Genomic DNA, 15,524 nt, shown 5'->3' on the forward strand with positions numbered 1-15,524 from the left:
TAGGCTGCACTCGGCCTAAAAAGGTTCTTGTTCCTTTGGCCCTCGTTTGGTTTTGGTTGAAGAGTATAATAATTTATTAATTTTGTTATACTTATTTTTTTTCTATTTGATTGGAATACTAGAATAGATATGGAATTTGATATCCATAGTATTATTAATGCCACATGATCATTAATCATGCGATATTAATTATTCCAAATTTAGTGGTTTGAATACAAACTTTTAATAAGAGACTTATAATTTATAAATATAAGTCTCCGTTCTTCAACCAAACGGGTTCATGCTTCGTTCCCTTCCAAAGCAATGGAAAAGGTGCCTTAATTTCTTCGCGTTTACTTTCTTTCTCAAACCCTATCTCTCATCTAAAGTTAGAGCTGTGAAAAATGAGGTATTTGTATGTCAACGAGAAGCAACCTTTAGCACGAGCGAAGCTAGCCCAGTCAATTAATTGGCAAGTCAAAGACTTTAATATTATTTTAATCATAAAATATATTATTACAGATAAATAGAAAAACTCTATCAGTTGGAAAAGATCTATAGTCTATAGACCATGAGGTTATGAGAAAAATTTATGGAGAAAAAAAAATGATCTCCAAATTTTTGTTTGATTTTCAAAAAAATTTCCGATAAAATATTAAATTATTCAGTATTTACTAAAAGTAAAACGTCGAAAAATTTAGTATTTTATAAAATAAGCTTTTCGATGTTTCTATGTAAAAGTGAAATACTGACAAATTGACATTTTACTGTCACCTACGCTAAAATAAACCATTTGAGGTATGATTTATTTCCGCAGATAAGGTTTAAGAGCGGGCTAGTTTGGTCAAAAGCTCGGCATAGTCAACGTTCACCAACAAGATGTTATTTTAATGGCAGAACGTTTGTGCTACGAAGATTATGCCTTTATAAATCCCTTGTCCGCAGCAAGAAACAGTGGACCCTGGGATATATCTTTTCTGCTCTCTCACAGTTATAATTTATAAAGAGGAGAAAATGAAGCAAGTTAATCTTGATATTAGCCGTCGTGGGAGTCGCCCCATTCATTTTGTGGCCATGTCTCCCTGCAACGCAAGAATTCGTATCTTCCTGGCTCTCTTCTTGTTCCTTTTCGCCTCTTTGATCTTCCCTGCAAGCTCGCTCTCCTTCAAGTTTAACTTTTCTGACTCCGGCACCAACCGTCTGCCGGCCATGATTGATCTCCAAGGAGATGCATACTTCGACAAATTCATCTGGCTCACCAAGGAAGTCAACTGGGGAACCGGCCGAGCAGCCTACAAGAATCCGATTCCCCTGTGGGACGAAGCCACTGACAAGGTTGCTGATTTCACCACCCATTTCTCATTCATCATCAACGCCACCGGTAAGGATCACAGCGACGGCATGGCTTTCTTCCTCTCGCCTTACCCTTCGAGTATCCCCCAACGTTCCTCGGGCGGCAAGCTCGGCCTTTACGGTGGCACCAAGAGCACCGACAACCAGACTGTAGCTGTGGAGTTTGACACCTACAAGGACGAGTGGGATCCGGACTCGAATCATGTGGGTATCGACGTCCATAATTTTGAGTCTGCTGCAATTGTCACATGGCCGACTAGTATCAGTAACGGGTCGACGGCAAATGCTTGGATCAGTTACAACGCTACCACGAATAATTTGAGCCTCTTCTTGGCCTACGAGGACAACCCAGTATTCAGTGGCAAATCCAGTCTCTCTCATACTATAGATCTTAGCAAAGTACTGCCGGAGAATATATCGATCGGATTCTCGGCTAGCACGGGTTTCTATTTTGAGCAACACCAGATCCTCTATTGGGATTTTACCTCAAGTTTGCAACCCAAAACCAGCACAAAGAAGAGCAGAAAGAGCACATCAGGAATAGTTATAGGCTTGGTTACCGGCTGCGTGGTTATGGTGTGCTTGGTGGCAGGCTTCATTTGCTTTTGCTGCATCTGGTGGAGGAAGAAGGCTGGCAGGGGAGAACAAGAGAAAGAAGAGCAAGACGATGAGAACTACGATGAATCCATCGACGATGAGTTTGAGAGAGGGAAGGGACCGAGGAGGTTCGCTTACAACGAACTGTCTGCTGCAACGAAGAACTTTGACGAGGAGGGCAAGCTCGGGGAGGGAGGCTTCGGAGCCGTATACAAAGGATTGTTGAAGGATCTTGGCCTTGAGGTAGCAATCAAGAGAGTCTCAAAGGGGTCAAAGCAAGGGAGGAAGGAGTACATCGCTGAGGTCAAGATCATAAGCCAGTTACGGCATCGCAACCTCGTGCAGCTCGTCGGTTGGTGCCACGACCGCGGCGACTTCCTCCTCGTCTACGAGCTGATGCCCAACGGAAGCCTCGACTCCCACCTCTACACCACCACGGGGAGGTACTTGTCGTGGTCGATAAGGTACAACATCGCACTCGGCTTGGCCTCGGCGTTGCTCTACCTCCACGAAGAGTGGAAGAGTTGCGTGGTGCACCGTGACATCAAGCCGAGCAACGTGATGCTCGATTCATCCTTCAACGCTAAGCTCGGAGATTTCGGCCTCGCGAGGCTCGTCGACCACGGCCAAGGATCCCAAACTACAGTTCTGGCTGGGACTATGGGCTACATGGCACCAGAATGTATCATCACAGGGAAGGCCACCAAGGAGTCCGATGTGTATAGTTTCGGGATAGTGGCGCTCGAGCTCGCCTGTGGAAGAAGGCCCGTGGTGATGAAGGAGGATCCGAGAAAAGTGAGGTTGGTGGAATGGGTTTGGGATCTCTTTGGTAGGAAGACGATTCTTGAAGCAGCCGACGAAAGGGTAACGAATTGAGAGTCGGAAGTGAAGGAAGAAATAGAGCGGTTGATGGTTGTGGGGTTGTGGTGCGTGCACCCAAATTACATTGCGCGGCCTTCAATTAGGCAGGCCATTAGTGCACTCAAGTCAGAGGTACCATTGCCGAGTCTGCCGCCTAGGATGCCGGTGCCCACGTACTATGCACCGCCGGCGGATGTGAACAACTTTTTGAACACGACATCTACGGTTGGTATTTCGAGCTCGACTTCGAATTACCCTTCTACTTCCTCCAGCTCGATCGAGGCTTACAGTTACCCTTCTAGTTACCCTTCTACGGCTTCTGGTTCAGCTGACTCTGCTCGGCTGCTTAAAGCATAAAACAAGTGAAATTTATTATCCGAGTTTATGCTTCCGGTTCTAAAATGTAATATTTCCATGAATTTGAGATAGCTTTTACATCTTTCGTTTTTTTTAATCTATTCATCATTACGCCAGCAAGGGAGTAACTCAACTGCTGCGACGTGAAAGAGTACCAGCTGGAAGATTAATTTTCAAATGCAAGAAAAAGCCAGGAAGAACGAGTCTCAACAACAGTTAATAAATAGCATATATGCATTTATTTAATCGATCTGAACAAGACTTCAAGCCTACGGATAAGTTAAACTAATTAAACTATCCATATACGAAATTAAAAAAAAGCCAAGTTGGTAATGTATCGTCCAGCAAGCCCACTTATGCGGTACGTAAGAGAAACTGTCCATGATGAACTGCATGCATACATTGAAAGGTACCAGTCAATGATTCAATGTTCACACACTGATTGATGAGTGCTCTCGTGGTGCAGACGTAAGGCAGTTAGTTGCAATGCATTCTCTTACTCGGTAATTAAATTATTACAAAATAAAAAGGCAGCTCAGAAGAAAAATTTTCACCAAAATTGACAAACAAGTTAGATGATTCTAGTTCAATGTAATTTCTACCAGCTACTGCATGCATGGTACAAGTTAATTTTGGATGTACTTGGCATTGGAGAAACATAGTCAACCTTTACCAACAAGATGATATTCTAATGGTAAAGCGTTTATGCTATGAAGTTAACGCCTTTAATTCCCAACCCTGGGATCTGCTCCTCTAATCTCTTTTGTTTATAATTTATAAAGTGGAGGAAATGAAGCAAGTCTATCTTGATATAAGCCGTCGTGGAGTCGCCCCATTCATTATCTGAGGCCATGTCTTCCTGGCCCTGCAACGCAAAAATTAGTATCTTCCTGGCCCTCTTCTTGTTCCTTTTAGCCTCTTTGATCTTCCCTGCAAGCTCGCTATCCTTCAAGTTCAACTTTTCTGACCCCGGCACCAAGAGTCTGCCGGCCATGATCGATCTCCAGGGAGACGCGTCCTTCAACAAATTCATCTGGCTCACCAAGGATGGAGCCGACGAGGACATCATCTGGAGCACCGGCCGAGCAGCCTACAAGGATCCGGTTATCCTCTGGGACAAAACCACTGGCAAAGTAGCTGACTTCACCACACATTTCCAATTCATCATCAACGCCACAAATCAAACGTACCACGGCGACGGCCTTGCTTTCTTCCTCTCTTCTTACCCTTCGAGTATCCCCCAATATTCATATGGCGGCAACCTCGGCCTTTTCAATGGCTCCAAGAGCATCACAAACCAGACGGTAGCAGTGGAGTTTGACCCCTTCTATAACGAGTGGGATCCGAGCCCGGATCATTTCGGTATCGACGTCAGCTCTATCATATCTGTTGCAAGTGTCACATGGCCTACAAGCATCAGTAATGGGTCGACGGCGAACGCTTGGATCAGTTACAACGCTACCACGAGTAATTTGAGCCTCTTCGTGACCTACGGGGATAACCCAGTATTCACTGGCAAATCTAGTCTCTCTCATACTATTGATCTTAGCAAAGTACTGCCGGAGAATGTATCGATCGGATTCTCGGCTGCCACGGGTGCCTATGTCGAGCTACATCAGATCCTATATTGGGATTTTACCTCAAGTATGCAAGCCAATGAGAGCACAGAGAAGACCACAAAGAGCATAGCAGCGATAATCATAGGCTTGGCTACCGGCGCGGTGGTCATGGTGTGCTTGATGGGTTTTATTTGCTTGTGGTGTATTCGGTGGCGGAAGAAGGATAGAAGAGGAGAACTACAGCAAGAAAATCAAGATGATGAGAACTACGATGAATCCATGGACGATGAGTTTGCCAAAGGGAGGGGACCGAGGAGGTTCGCCTACAGTGAACTGGCCGCCGCGACAAACAACTTCGCCGCGCAGGGCAAGCTCGGCGAGGGAGGTTTCGGAGCCGTATACAAAGGATTGTTGAAGGATCTCGGCCTTGAGGTAGCAATCAAGAGAGTCTCAAAGGGGTCGAAGCAAGGGAGGAAGGAGTACATCGCCGAGGTCAAGATCATAAGCCAGCTACGGCATCGCAACCTCGTAGAGCTCGTCGGTTGGTGCCACGACCGCGGTGACTTCCTCCTCGTCTACGAGCTGATGCCCAACGGAAGCCTCGACTCCCACCTCTACACCACCACGGGAAGGTTCTTGATGTGGTCGTTAAGGTACAACATCGCGCTCGGCTTGGCCTCGGCCTTGCTCTACCTCCACGAAGAGTGGGAGAGCTACGTGGTGCACAGAGACATCAAACCGAGCAACGTAATGCTCGATTCTGGCTTCAACGCTAAGCTCGGAGACTTCGGGCTCGCGAGGCTCGTCGACCACGGCCACGGATCCCAAACAACGGTTCTCGCAGGGACGATGGGCTACGTGGCGCCGGAATGCGTCATCAACGGCAAGGCCAGCAAGGAGTCGGACGTGTATAGCTTCGGGATAGTAGCGCTCGAGCTCGCCTGTGGAAGAAGGCCCCTGGAGATCAACGAAGACCCAATAAAGGTGAGGTTGGTAGAATACGTCTGGGATTTATATGGAAGGAAGGCGATTCTTGAAGCTGCCGACGGGAGGGTAAGGAATGGGGAGTTGGAAGTGGAAGAAGAGATTGAGAGATTGATGGTTGTGGGATTGTGGTGCGCGCACCCAGATTGTACCGCACGGCCTTCTATTAGTGAGGCTATTAGCACCCTCAAATTAGAGGCGCCACTGCCGACGTTACCTCCCACAATGCCGGTGCCCATGTACTTTGAGCCGCCGATGGATGTTCAAGAAATATTGTCAACGTCTACAGCAGGATTTTCGAGCTCAGCTTCTCGTAATTACGCTACTACTTCCACCATCTCCACCACGGTTTCCGGCGACGTCATGTATTCCTCCAAGTCGGTTACGGCTTCTGGTTCATCTCCCTCTGCTTGGCTTCTTAAAACGTAAAAGAAGTGAAATTTATGATTCCGACTAATGTATCATGTTCAATAAAATAAATGTACTGTGTTCAATAATGTTTGTGTGATTATTCAATACTAATTGTGGAATAAGATGGTATTGTGCACTGTTACCAATTCGTTGCGTTAGAAATCTGCAGCTGAGAAACGATTTTCAAATACCCATAAACAAATCTAATAGTATAATAAAAGATTAAAGTAAACTAAATATTTAGAAAGCTAATATTAATTCTAAACGAGAAATTTATAATCAAGATGTTAAATATAGATATCTTTAAATACCCAATCGAATCACAAATAAAGATTCTAAAATAAATATAAACCATAAATAAAAAAGAATAAGAGATAAGATTTATATAGTTTGCCATTTGCTTACATTGACCAGCAATGTAAAACTTCAATCCACTGATCTAATGTAAATAGAGATGTAAATATAAATAATTTTTCCTCTCCAATCCCACTCAAATATAATAGAAGAGTGCTATCTCATAGAGCCCTCTCCTCGTACAAATTTTTTTTCACATTCTAACGTTAACAACTCAAAGGTCTTCAATATTAATAGATATATCCATAAGTTTATTTTAATTTGTAGATCATACTAGAGAGAAAGAAAATAGATTAGTTTATTCTTAAAAAAGTAAAATGGTGACCGATACTCCTTATCATATTAATTGATAGTTTTAATTAGTTTAATATAATTTTAGTCGTTAGATGTGAACTGTGGGTCAGTGAGGGTTAGTGAGGGTCTGAGAGGGAATCATCTCAACTACCGCCCTTGAGAAGCTACTTGTTCCATTAATTTTCCAAAGCAAGTGGCAACGAGAGAGAGAGAGAGAGAGAGAGCTCTCAAACTAGTTGGACCAAACAAGCAAAACTAGTATCAGATCGGTATTTATTTAGTCGACCTCAACAAAACTTCAAACTAATCGTCAAATCCATTACTTTTTTTTTTTTGAGATTGTTCTCATTCTGTTATAAAGTATGCTAATTGTTCTTCTTTAGTTGTGATCTAATAAAATAACTATTAATATTTGTGATCGGTTAGTCTTACTTTGAGAAAGAACTTTGTGATCCTAATATTATTAATTATAGTGGAGATTTGAGGTGAACTTAGGTTAGATTATTTTTCTCTCACATTGAAGGGGTTTTCACATAAATTATTTGTCTTTGATTGTGGCTTGGTTAATTGTGATTGACTTATTATATTCGCATAAAATCTTTTGCAACCGTTTTTTAATAGCTTAAGCTTTCAATGTAATTAGTGATCTAACATAGTATCAAACTAGAGGTTATAGTTTTAAATATTGTTATACTCCTCCTTATCTGAAAATATAAAACTCTATCTATTTAAATTAAATTTTACTTTTTAGACTAATTAAAAGGCGTCAACCCATAAATTTATGATAGAGTATTAAAATATAGAATATAAAGCTCATAGTTCTCTGTGACTTATTGGAATGTGCTTGCTTGGTAACTTTTCTAAAGTGGCAAAGTGCATACACTTACTGATGGAGTGTTCTCACGCAGCAGACATATAGGCAGTTTGTTTATAAATGTTTAACAAGTTACAATTACATTCTCTTACTCGGTTGTTAAAAAACAATAACGGCAGCTTACTAACAATCTTCCACACTAGCTCAAGGTAATTCCCATCAGCTATTGCAGGGTACAAAGCATCACAAATTGGCAAACAAAATAGACTCTCCTACCAAGTAGAGAAGCTTGACATCCTTTGTTGCAAAACCTATATGCAGATAACAATAGTTAAAGAGAATTTGGGGCAAGCTTTGGAGGTGGGTCTGACCGCTCTCTCGTTCTTCTTCTCGTTTACGTCTGAGAGAACAATTTTTTAAGCTAAAAAGATAATACATCTGACTCTATTAATTTCACATCAATTGTTAGATGTTATCTGAACTTTTTGACACGAAGGTTGTTTCGCAAAAAGGAAAAGATTGAAATTATTGTTAACTCTTCACTAACTAGGTATACATGGATTCTACGAGATCGAAGTTCAGGGAACTTGCTTCTCTAGTTGCTTCTCCTAGAGAAAGAGGATGGCACCGCTCGGCCTTCGATTATGCAGAGGCCCTCTTGCACTTCCATCTCGATTAGTTATACGACGAATACGGCTTCCGACTCGGCTTGCACTCTTAAAGAAGCAGAAAACAAGTGAAATTTGCTACTCCGGTGTAAGTATCCTAGTGCTGTTATTGTTTACATTAAGATTGATTGTGCTGTACTAAGTTCACTTAATTTATTTGTGTGTGTGTGTGTGTGTGTGAGTGGATGAAGCATTGTCGCAAGCGTGAGAATCATATAGGCCGAGCAAATAATAAAACAGGATGCATGTAAGTAAAACAAGAAGCTCCTCTAAAAATTTGCAACTGCAGGCAATTGGAGCAAAACTTAATAGATAGCAGAGCAGTCGCAACAAAATTTCAGATGTTTTATCAATGCGTTAAACTATCCAAATACAGACCAAAATAAGACGCTATAATATGAAGAAAAGAAAAGGGAGAAAAAGTCAAGCTGCTAATGTGTCTGTCCACTTCACCAAACAACTACAATCCGATCTTGCATGGTGCGAACAAAAGAGGATGACAAATTATGAAAACTCTCAGGCATTCTAAGCTTCAATCTTCTCGGGATCCTCATGAAGGATTGCCTTTGTTGGCTTGGCAAGGAAGTCAGTGTACTCCTGGAAGGGTGATTTGCTGAAGCGAGTCTCCCTCCAGAAGTCGGGTGTCAGGAATCCATAGGTCTTCATGAGACAATCAAAAGTAGCCTGCACTAAAAATAAGCATTTTTTAGAGAAAAAGCAGTTTGCACATAGTGCAGAAGGAACAATAACTTGCAGCTATCAAATCTTAGCAGCATGCAAATCATTCAGCAGGTTGTTATGGATCAATGGACAGCAAGTAGGTTTTACTACTTCTGAAGCAACATGTAACAAAAACAGAACATAACCATGACAAAGAAGTATACACAAATACACTACAATAAATGGCTAAGAGATACAAGTGGTGAATGTCAATAGTAAACAATTATATAGGGAGAACATGCTTCTTTGGTTGCAAGTTTCCCATGTATCAATTTTATTATAAAGCAATATTCATTAATATCAACTCCCACTACTAAAACAAATTCTCTCTCCCCCCTTCAGCTGAAACATCATCTGCATATGCATAGTGCCAGATTCTTCTGCTTTAAAAAGCAATTAAAAATGTAGACACTGTGAGCGATGGAGTGTTCTCACGCAGCAACCATAAGGCAGTTATTTTAAAAAGTTTAACAAGCTACAATACAATCTCAAATTGTTAATTAAACCTTTTAAAATAAAAGGTATCTTAGAATATATATCTTCCAACAAAAGTGTTGAATATGTTAGATGGTTCTAGTTCAAGATTCCTACCAGCTATTAAGGGTACAAAATTTCACAGTTGGAGAACAAAATAAGCACTCCTAACAACAGAGTAAAACCCAAGTAGCAGAAGAACCCCTGATCAGTACCCAATATTTTTGGAGATAATCACTCGTTTCATTAATTTGTCTCTAGCAGATACTGTCAAAATCGAAAGAAGTGGAAAGCAAGGACAGAAAGGAAGAAGGCCAAAGAATAACTGGAAATTTCCTGTCACACTCAAAATGAAACATATATAAGATACTCACAGCTTAAGAAGATCCATAAACCCTAGTCCTCGTGGATTTCAGAGTAACAAAGTAATCATGTAAATAAAGCAAGCAGTATTAAGCTACCCAAGATTGGGCTTTTGTCCTGATGAACACAACCAGAATCTGGTTTATACTCCTCAAAATTGTGAGTAATTCTAAATAATTATAACTTGTACTTAATCTAATTTATTCCCTAAGTATTTTAATTTATTGTAATAGTTTTCTCACAAATGTAATTAAATTTCCCAGTCAATTTTGTTTGAAATTTTTCTGACCATGGTATATTTTGAGTGAATATCTTACATTTATCCCACCTTCATTGGAGTAAAAAGGCAGCTCATACTCACACAGAAAACATCAAAACATAACAGATGCAATTGATGTAGCAATAACACTCCTCCAAGTGTTGAGTTAAAAGGAAAGAATAGGTGCCCATATCAATAAAGTGTTCAAACTGTCATTCAAACTATGTGATTGCCAAAACTAAATAAACAGAATTTTTAAACTACAGGAACAAACAGATTTAATATGAAAATATGTCATAGCCAACATACAGTTCTCTTCAATGTCACTTTAAATGATAAAGTATTGTGTGCATTAGAAATTCAAGAAAGTATAAAACCATTGACTAAGAATGTAAGTGCCATGCCATGATAAAGGGAAAGAATAGTAAACTAATTACCTTTCTGGTATTCCAAAGTTTTGATAGTAAACAAATTAACTTTATGATATTCCAAAATTTTGCAAATACTGTACACTGAAAGGCATCGTTATGGGGCTATGACAATATCGATTACAATGACGGTTACAATCACTATGAAAGTGTGAATTCATCTTTTTCTCCCCCGTATTGTTTTACTCTATGAGCGCACTTCAAATGAACATAACATAACAAATAATACTAGCAAAAAATATACTATTGGTCCAATAGAGCTTAATAATATGACAACAATTTACGTAGCATAATTATTAACAAGCATGTTGATCATCACTGAGGAGATGGAATGCTAGGAGATTACTTTCATAATTTTAGAAGTTCCAACAAGCAAATCCTGTTACATCACAAGGTTGACAAATATATTCACAAACTCACACCTTGTGTCTATTTAAGGTAACAATGTGGGCTAGCAAATAATCATTCAATTACTACACTAGGTGACTTACTTTTAGAACTCAATTCCTGTGTTTATTTGTCTCATCTAGTAATAAGAAGCATCTATCAATTGAGAAAACATTAATAAAGTGGATCTAAACACTGAAGATCAATAGAAATTGGAAATATAGCTTGGTAACTGACTAGGCATACTTAAAAATAACATGTAACTTTAATCTATGCAGAATCTACTCGACTTCAATAAAACAAACAAAATAAACGGCCTTTTCAAATGTAAAGGTCTATCTTTATCTGCATAAAGTATTGGAGCATCAAACAAGTTACTAGCAGTCGGTAGCTAATCCGTGTACAAAGGCATCTAGAGAAAGGATCAAGAATTTGACCTTGACGAAGTTTCCGAGAGTCTTGGTTGATCCGCGGGAGGAGGTGAACACATCCTCAATCCCAGCGAACTGGAGCACCTTCTTCGGCACACGAGCTGCCACAATCCCAGACCCACGCGGCGCCGGAACCATGCGAACCGTCACGGACCCACACTTGCCAGTAACCTTGCAAGGCACAGTGTGCGGCTTCCCAATCTTGTTACCCCAGTACCCTCTCCTCACCGGAACCACGGAGAGCTTGGCCAGTATGATCGCGCCACGTATGGCAGTGGCGACCTCCTTGGAGCACTTGACTCCGAGGCCAACGTGGCCGTCGCCGTCGCCGACGACGACGAAAGCCTTGAACCGGGTCCTCTGACCGGCACGTGTCTGCTTCTGAACCGGCATAATCTTCATGACCTCGTCCTTAAGATTCTTAACTAGGGTTTCCACGATCTGGTGCTCCTTCACGGGGAGGGAATGGAGGTAGATCTGCTCCATGCTACGGATCTTGCCGTCCTTCACAAGGCGTCCAAGCTTGGTCACGGGGACCCACTTCTCCTCCTCCTGCGGGCGCCCACCTCGCCGTCCGCCACGCCTGTCGCCGCGGCCACGGTCTCCACGGCCACGGCCGCCGAAGCCACGACCGAATCCGCCTCGATCGCCGCCGCCTCTCTCTGCCATTTGTTGGGGTTTAAGTCGGGGTAAGATTTCCGAGGGAGCTCGAGGAGGCGGGAGGCGAGATGAGTAGTAAGGCGAGAGGATGGAACGAGAAGCTTTTATATTGGATAGAGATAGGAAAACTAGGGTTCTTCCTGGGATCGCGTTAACAGTAGCGGTGGGCTTATCTCTTGAGTCGAGAGCAGCACAATGTTTAGGTGGCTAAGGCGGACCAGAAATTGGTTTAGATTAGGTCCAACCAATCAAACGATCACAATCGGGCCACCGAGAACTTAGACTCTATTAATCAATTAATTATCTTCACTGTTAATTGTGAATGATTTATTATCTATTAATATTGTAGTGTTTCATTATTTATTAGGACTTATGACTCATTGACGTGTACCGACTATTGTATAGCTATTTTTTAGATTAAGACGATTAAGTTAATATTTCAAACATTTCACCTTTGATAACCATGATGCACTTAAATGTATGAATACGAATATATGATGACCCGTCCGATCTCCATCCGACGGTTCATCTAAACATACTCTCTGGAAAGACATATACAGTAAAAGCGTGAATGCACGATGTTAATACGACTTCTTTGCTTTCTAGCCACGCGTCCATGTATACCAGGTCCGTGTGGGTCCATGCCAGTCATACGCCTCGAAGCCTCGCCGTCTTCCCGACGCTGCTGCCGAGTTCAACCCGTCCGTTTTTTATAAAAGGAAACGCTTCTTCGTCTCGCCTTCTCAAATCGATGATTTCGTAGCAGTTTGGTCGATTGATGGGAACGCCGGAGTTCCCCAATCTCGGGAAGCACTGCAGCGTCGACGACTGCAAGCAGATCGATTTCTTGCCCTTCACCTGTGATAGATGCAAGCAGGTATCCCTTTCTCGATTCGATTCTGTGTTCCTTTTTAGTCTATTCAGATGCATTAAGATGAATCGAAAAACTTGAGGGAGTCCTTTGGGTTTCCTGATCTGTTGCTATAGACGGAGATATTGGTGTATGGTCGGCCCCTTCAAATTGTTTTGGGATTTGGATGTTGGTATGACTTTTTCTTTGTTGGGGAAGGGGAAGGGGAAGGAGTTGTGAAATCTATGATTTGTTTGCAATCAAGGTGCCCAAAATTTTGAGTAGATTAGGCACTGAAATTTTGCGTTCTCGTATCTGGGGCGGCACAATTATTTCAGACGCATATATGATTCCGTATATCCAGGAACAAAGACAGCCCTTTAATTTGATTTCCGGCATAAGGAACCTTTTATTTGATTCTTTTGATATAAACGAATTATTTCAGATGAATTATATTTTCTATAGAATTCCCATGCAGAATACATGATTGATTTATAGAAGCAAGAAATAGTTTTGGTGATGAGTTTTTAGTACTTTCTCACTTTGTCCTATTTCTTTTCTGAGTGTCATATATAATGCGTCCATAAATATTTATGTACTTACTCTTAATGATTCACTTAATGGTTTCCTCAACCTACAATCCTAGATCACTCAATCTTAATCCGATTAACTTTCCTGACCCTGAACTTTTATATTGCTCCCAATTCCGGGATGGTAAACTTGTGACAGATGGAATTCACAGTACAGTTCTCTTATCCAATGTTTTATGTATGAGTACCATGTTCTCTTCTCTGTCAACCTATCTGTGAATCTATTGGCATATAGCATGGTCATTGAATTTGAGGGCAGATGGATAATGAATAAAGTCAGAGGCCTATTCACTTCCAAATTCCAATCCGCCTATTCACTTCCAAACATTGAGTTCCTTGACCTTAGACAACACTCGCTGGCTTTGCTACAAATATAATGCAGTAAGTAATGAATGCATAGAATGAGAATACTGTTTAAAGTAATCAGTTCATTTTAGCTTGGTGTCTTTTAGTAGTTCAATCATACACAATTAACAGTTTGCATTGCTTTTATAAAGTTTAAAGTATTTTCTTTGTATAAAAGGAAAAAAGCGCTGTTACTGATAGCAATATAGATCAAGTATATTTCATGGGCATATGCTGTAACATTTATTTTTTTATAATTTGCTTCTTAGATTCTCTCCTGTTTCTAGTGATCATGTATATACAAGCTGTGGACATACTGTTTATATGATTCATGAATTGCTGACAGGTGTTCTGTCTTCAACATAGAAGTTACACTGAGCATTTATGTCCAAATGCAAATCAGAACGATGTGACGGTCCTAGTGTGTCCACTTTGTGCCAAAGGTGTTCGCCTGATTCCAAACGAAGACCCAAATATCACTTGGGATACTCATGTTAATAGTGATTGTGACCCATCAAACTATCAGAAAGCAACCAAGAAAAAGAGGTGTCCTGTTTCTGGGTGCAAAGAAACACTAACATTTTCTAACACAATCCGGTGCAGAGATTGCACCAATGACCACTGCTTAAAGCATAGATTTGGGCCTGACCACAAGTGTCCTGGACCTAAGAAATCAGATCCTAGCTTCCCTTTCGCAGGGCTGTTGAAGAGAGGTCAAAAGGGTGAGTCACCATCGAAAAGCAATTCATCATGGTTGAGTTCGAGTTTTCTAAATGCAGCATCAAGTGTCCGGGCCTCTGCTGAAGCTGGCATGCTGAAATTGAGCAATGCAACTACCCAAGCATTCCAAAAGACAAGAGAAGGAATGGGACAGAGTAGCAATGGTGGTGCCTTTGTGGAGCAATGTCTTCAATGTCAAGCAAGGTTCTCCACCGTGTCAGCTCTGATTGAACATGTTGAGAGATCTCATCAAAACAATGCTCCACCAGGTCGTAATAGGGTAACTATTGATGTTTGCCCCAAATGCAGCAAGGGATTCCGTGACCCGGTGTTGTTGGTGGAGCACGTCGAAAGGGACCATGGAGGAACTTCAAAATCATAACAATTTGTTCAGTGATTGATACTTCTTCTATACTTCTCTGTTGAATTTGTCTGTCCCTTGTCCAGCTTGACAATACCTGTGATCAATTTTTTGTCTTCTTGTTTCTTTGAAATATTCATGAACATTTGAGCAAAGTTATGTATTTGGTTTGCTTGATTGTTGAAAAGATGATACTGATTTAGTCCACATAAAAACTCATCAATTTCTTCTTCCTTTTTGAATGTGCTAAGATTGTATGCACCGTTCTATAACTCGAAGTTTGTTCTCAAGTGTAAATTTCACTATTATGAGTATACATCATCTCTTCCTATTTCCTCTGGACTTACTGATGTTTTAGTAATACACATGTATCTTGCAAATGATCAGGAAGTAATTACCCAGTAACTTGAGAAAATCTCCTGCCTCTGGATCTCTCATGGGGCGCAGCGTGTATCTTATGCACAGTATTTTTATTTTCAATTAAGGCTTTTCCCTGCAAAGTAAGATTACTTTAAACTAGAAGGCCTTAATTATATAGCTAAATGTTATGATGAAAGGAAGAAGTGTTGAGTGGTGCATATATTAATCATTCCTTGTTACATGGATTAAACTTAAGAATAGATTCATGCTTCCACTTTTAGCAACCTACCTGTCCTAGCTAAATAGAACATAAAATATATGAAAATAGACTACAATGGCCATGTA

General features: G+C 41.0%; 2 protein-coding genes and 1 pseudogene across 2 annotated transcripts; 2 read left to right on the forward strand and 1 right to left on the reverse strand.

Moving 5' to 3' along the window:
* Positions 1-854: 854 nt before the first annotated feature.
* On the forward strand, positions 855-6,238 carry LOC140762108 (uncharacterized; annotated as a pseudogene).
* A 2,286-nt stretch (positions 6,239-8,524) lies between these two features.
* Positions 8,525-12,045, reverse strand: LOC140763276 (uncharacterized). Its single transcript, XM_073101387.1, has 2 exons — positions 11,300-12,045; positions 8,525-8,915 (listed from the first exon to the last, which is right to left on the reverse strand). The coding sequence occupies exons 1-2, from the start codon at positions 11,960-11,962 to the stop codon at positions 8,757-8,759; spliced, it is 822 nt and encodes a 273-aa protein (XP_072957488.1). The 5' UTR covers positions 11,963-12,045; the 3' UTR covers positions 8,525-8,756.
* Positions 12,046-12,659: 614 nt separating this feature from the next.
* LOC140763804 (zinc finger AN1 and C2H2 domain-containing stress-associated protein 16-like) lies at positions 12,660-15,150 on the forward strand. The gene is made up of 2 exons (XM_073102158.1): positions 12,660-12,830; positions 14,085-15,150. The coding sequence occupies exons 1-2, from the start codon at positions 12,732-12,734 to the stop codon at positions 14,838-14,840; spliced, it is 855 nt and encodes a 284-aa protein (XP_072958259.1). The 5' UTR covers positions 12,660-12,731; the 3' UTR covers positions 14,841-15,150.
* Positions 15,151-15,524: the final 374 nt, after the last annotated feature.

Source organism: Typha angustifolia, chromosome 7 (genome assembly GCF_048772165.1).
Source record: "Typha angustifolia cultivar Huaian chromosome 7, ASM4877216v1, whole genome shotgun sequence".
NCBI classification, from domain to species: Eukaryota; Viridiplantae; Streptophyta; class Magnoliopsida; order Poales; family Typhaceae; genus Typha; species Typha angustifolia.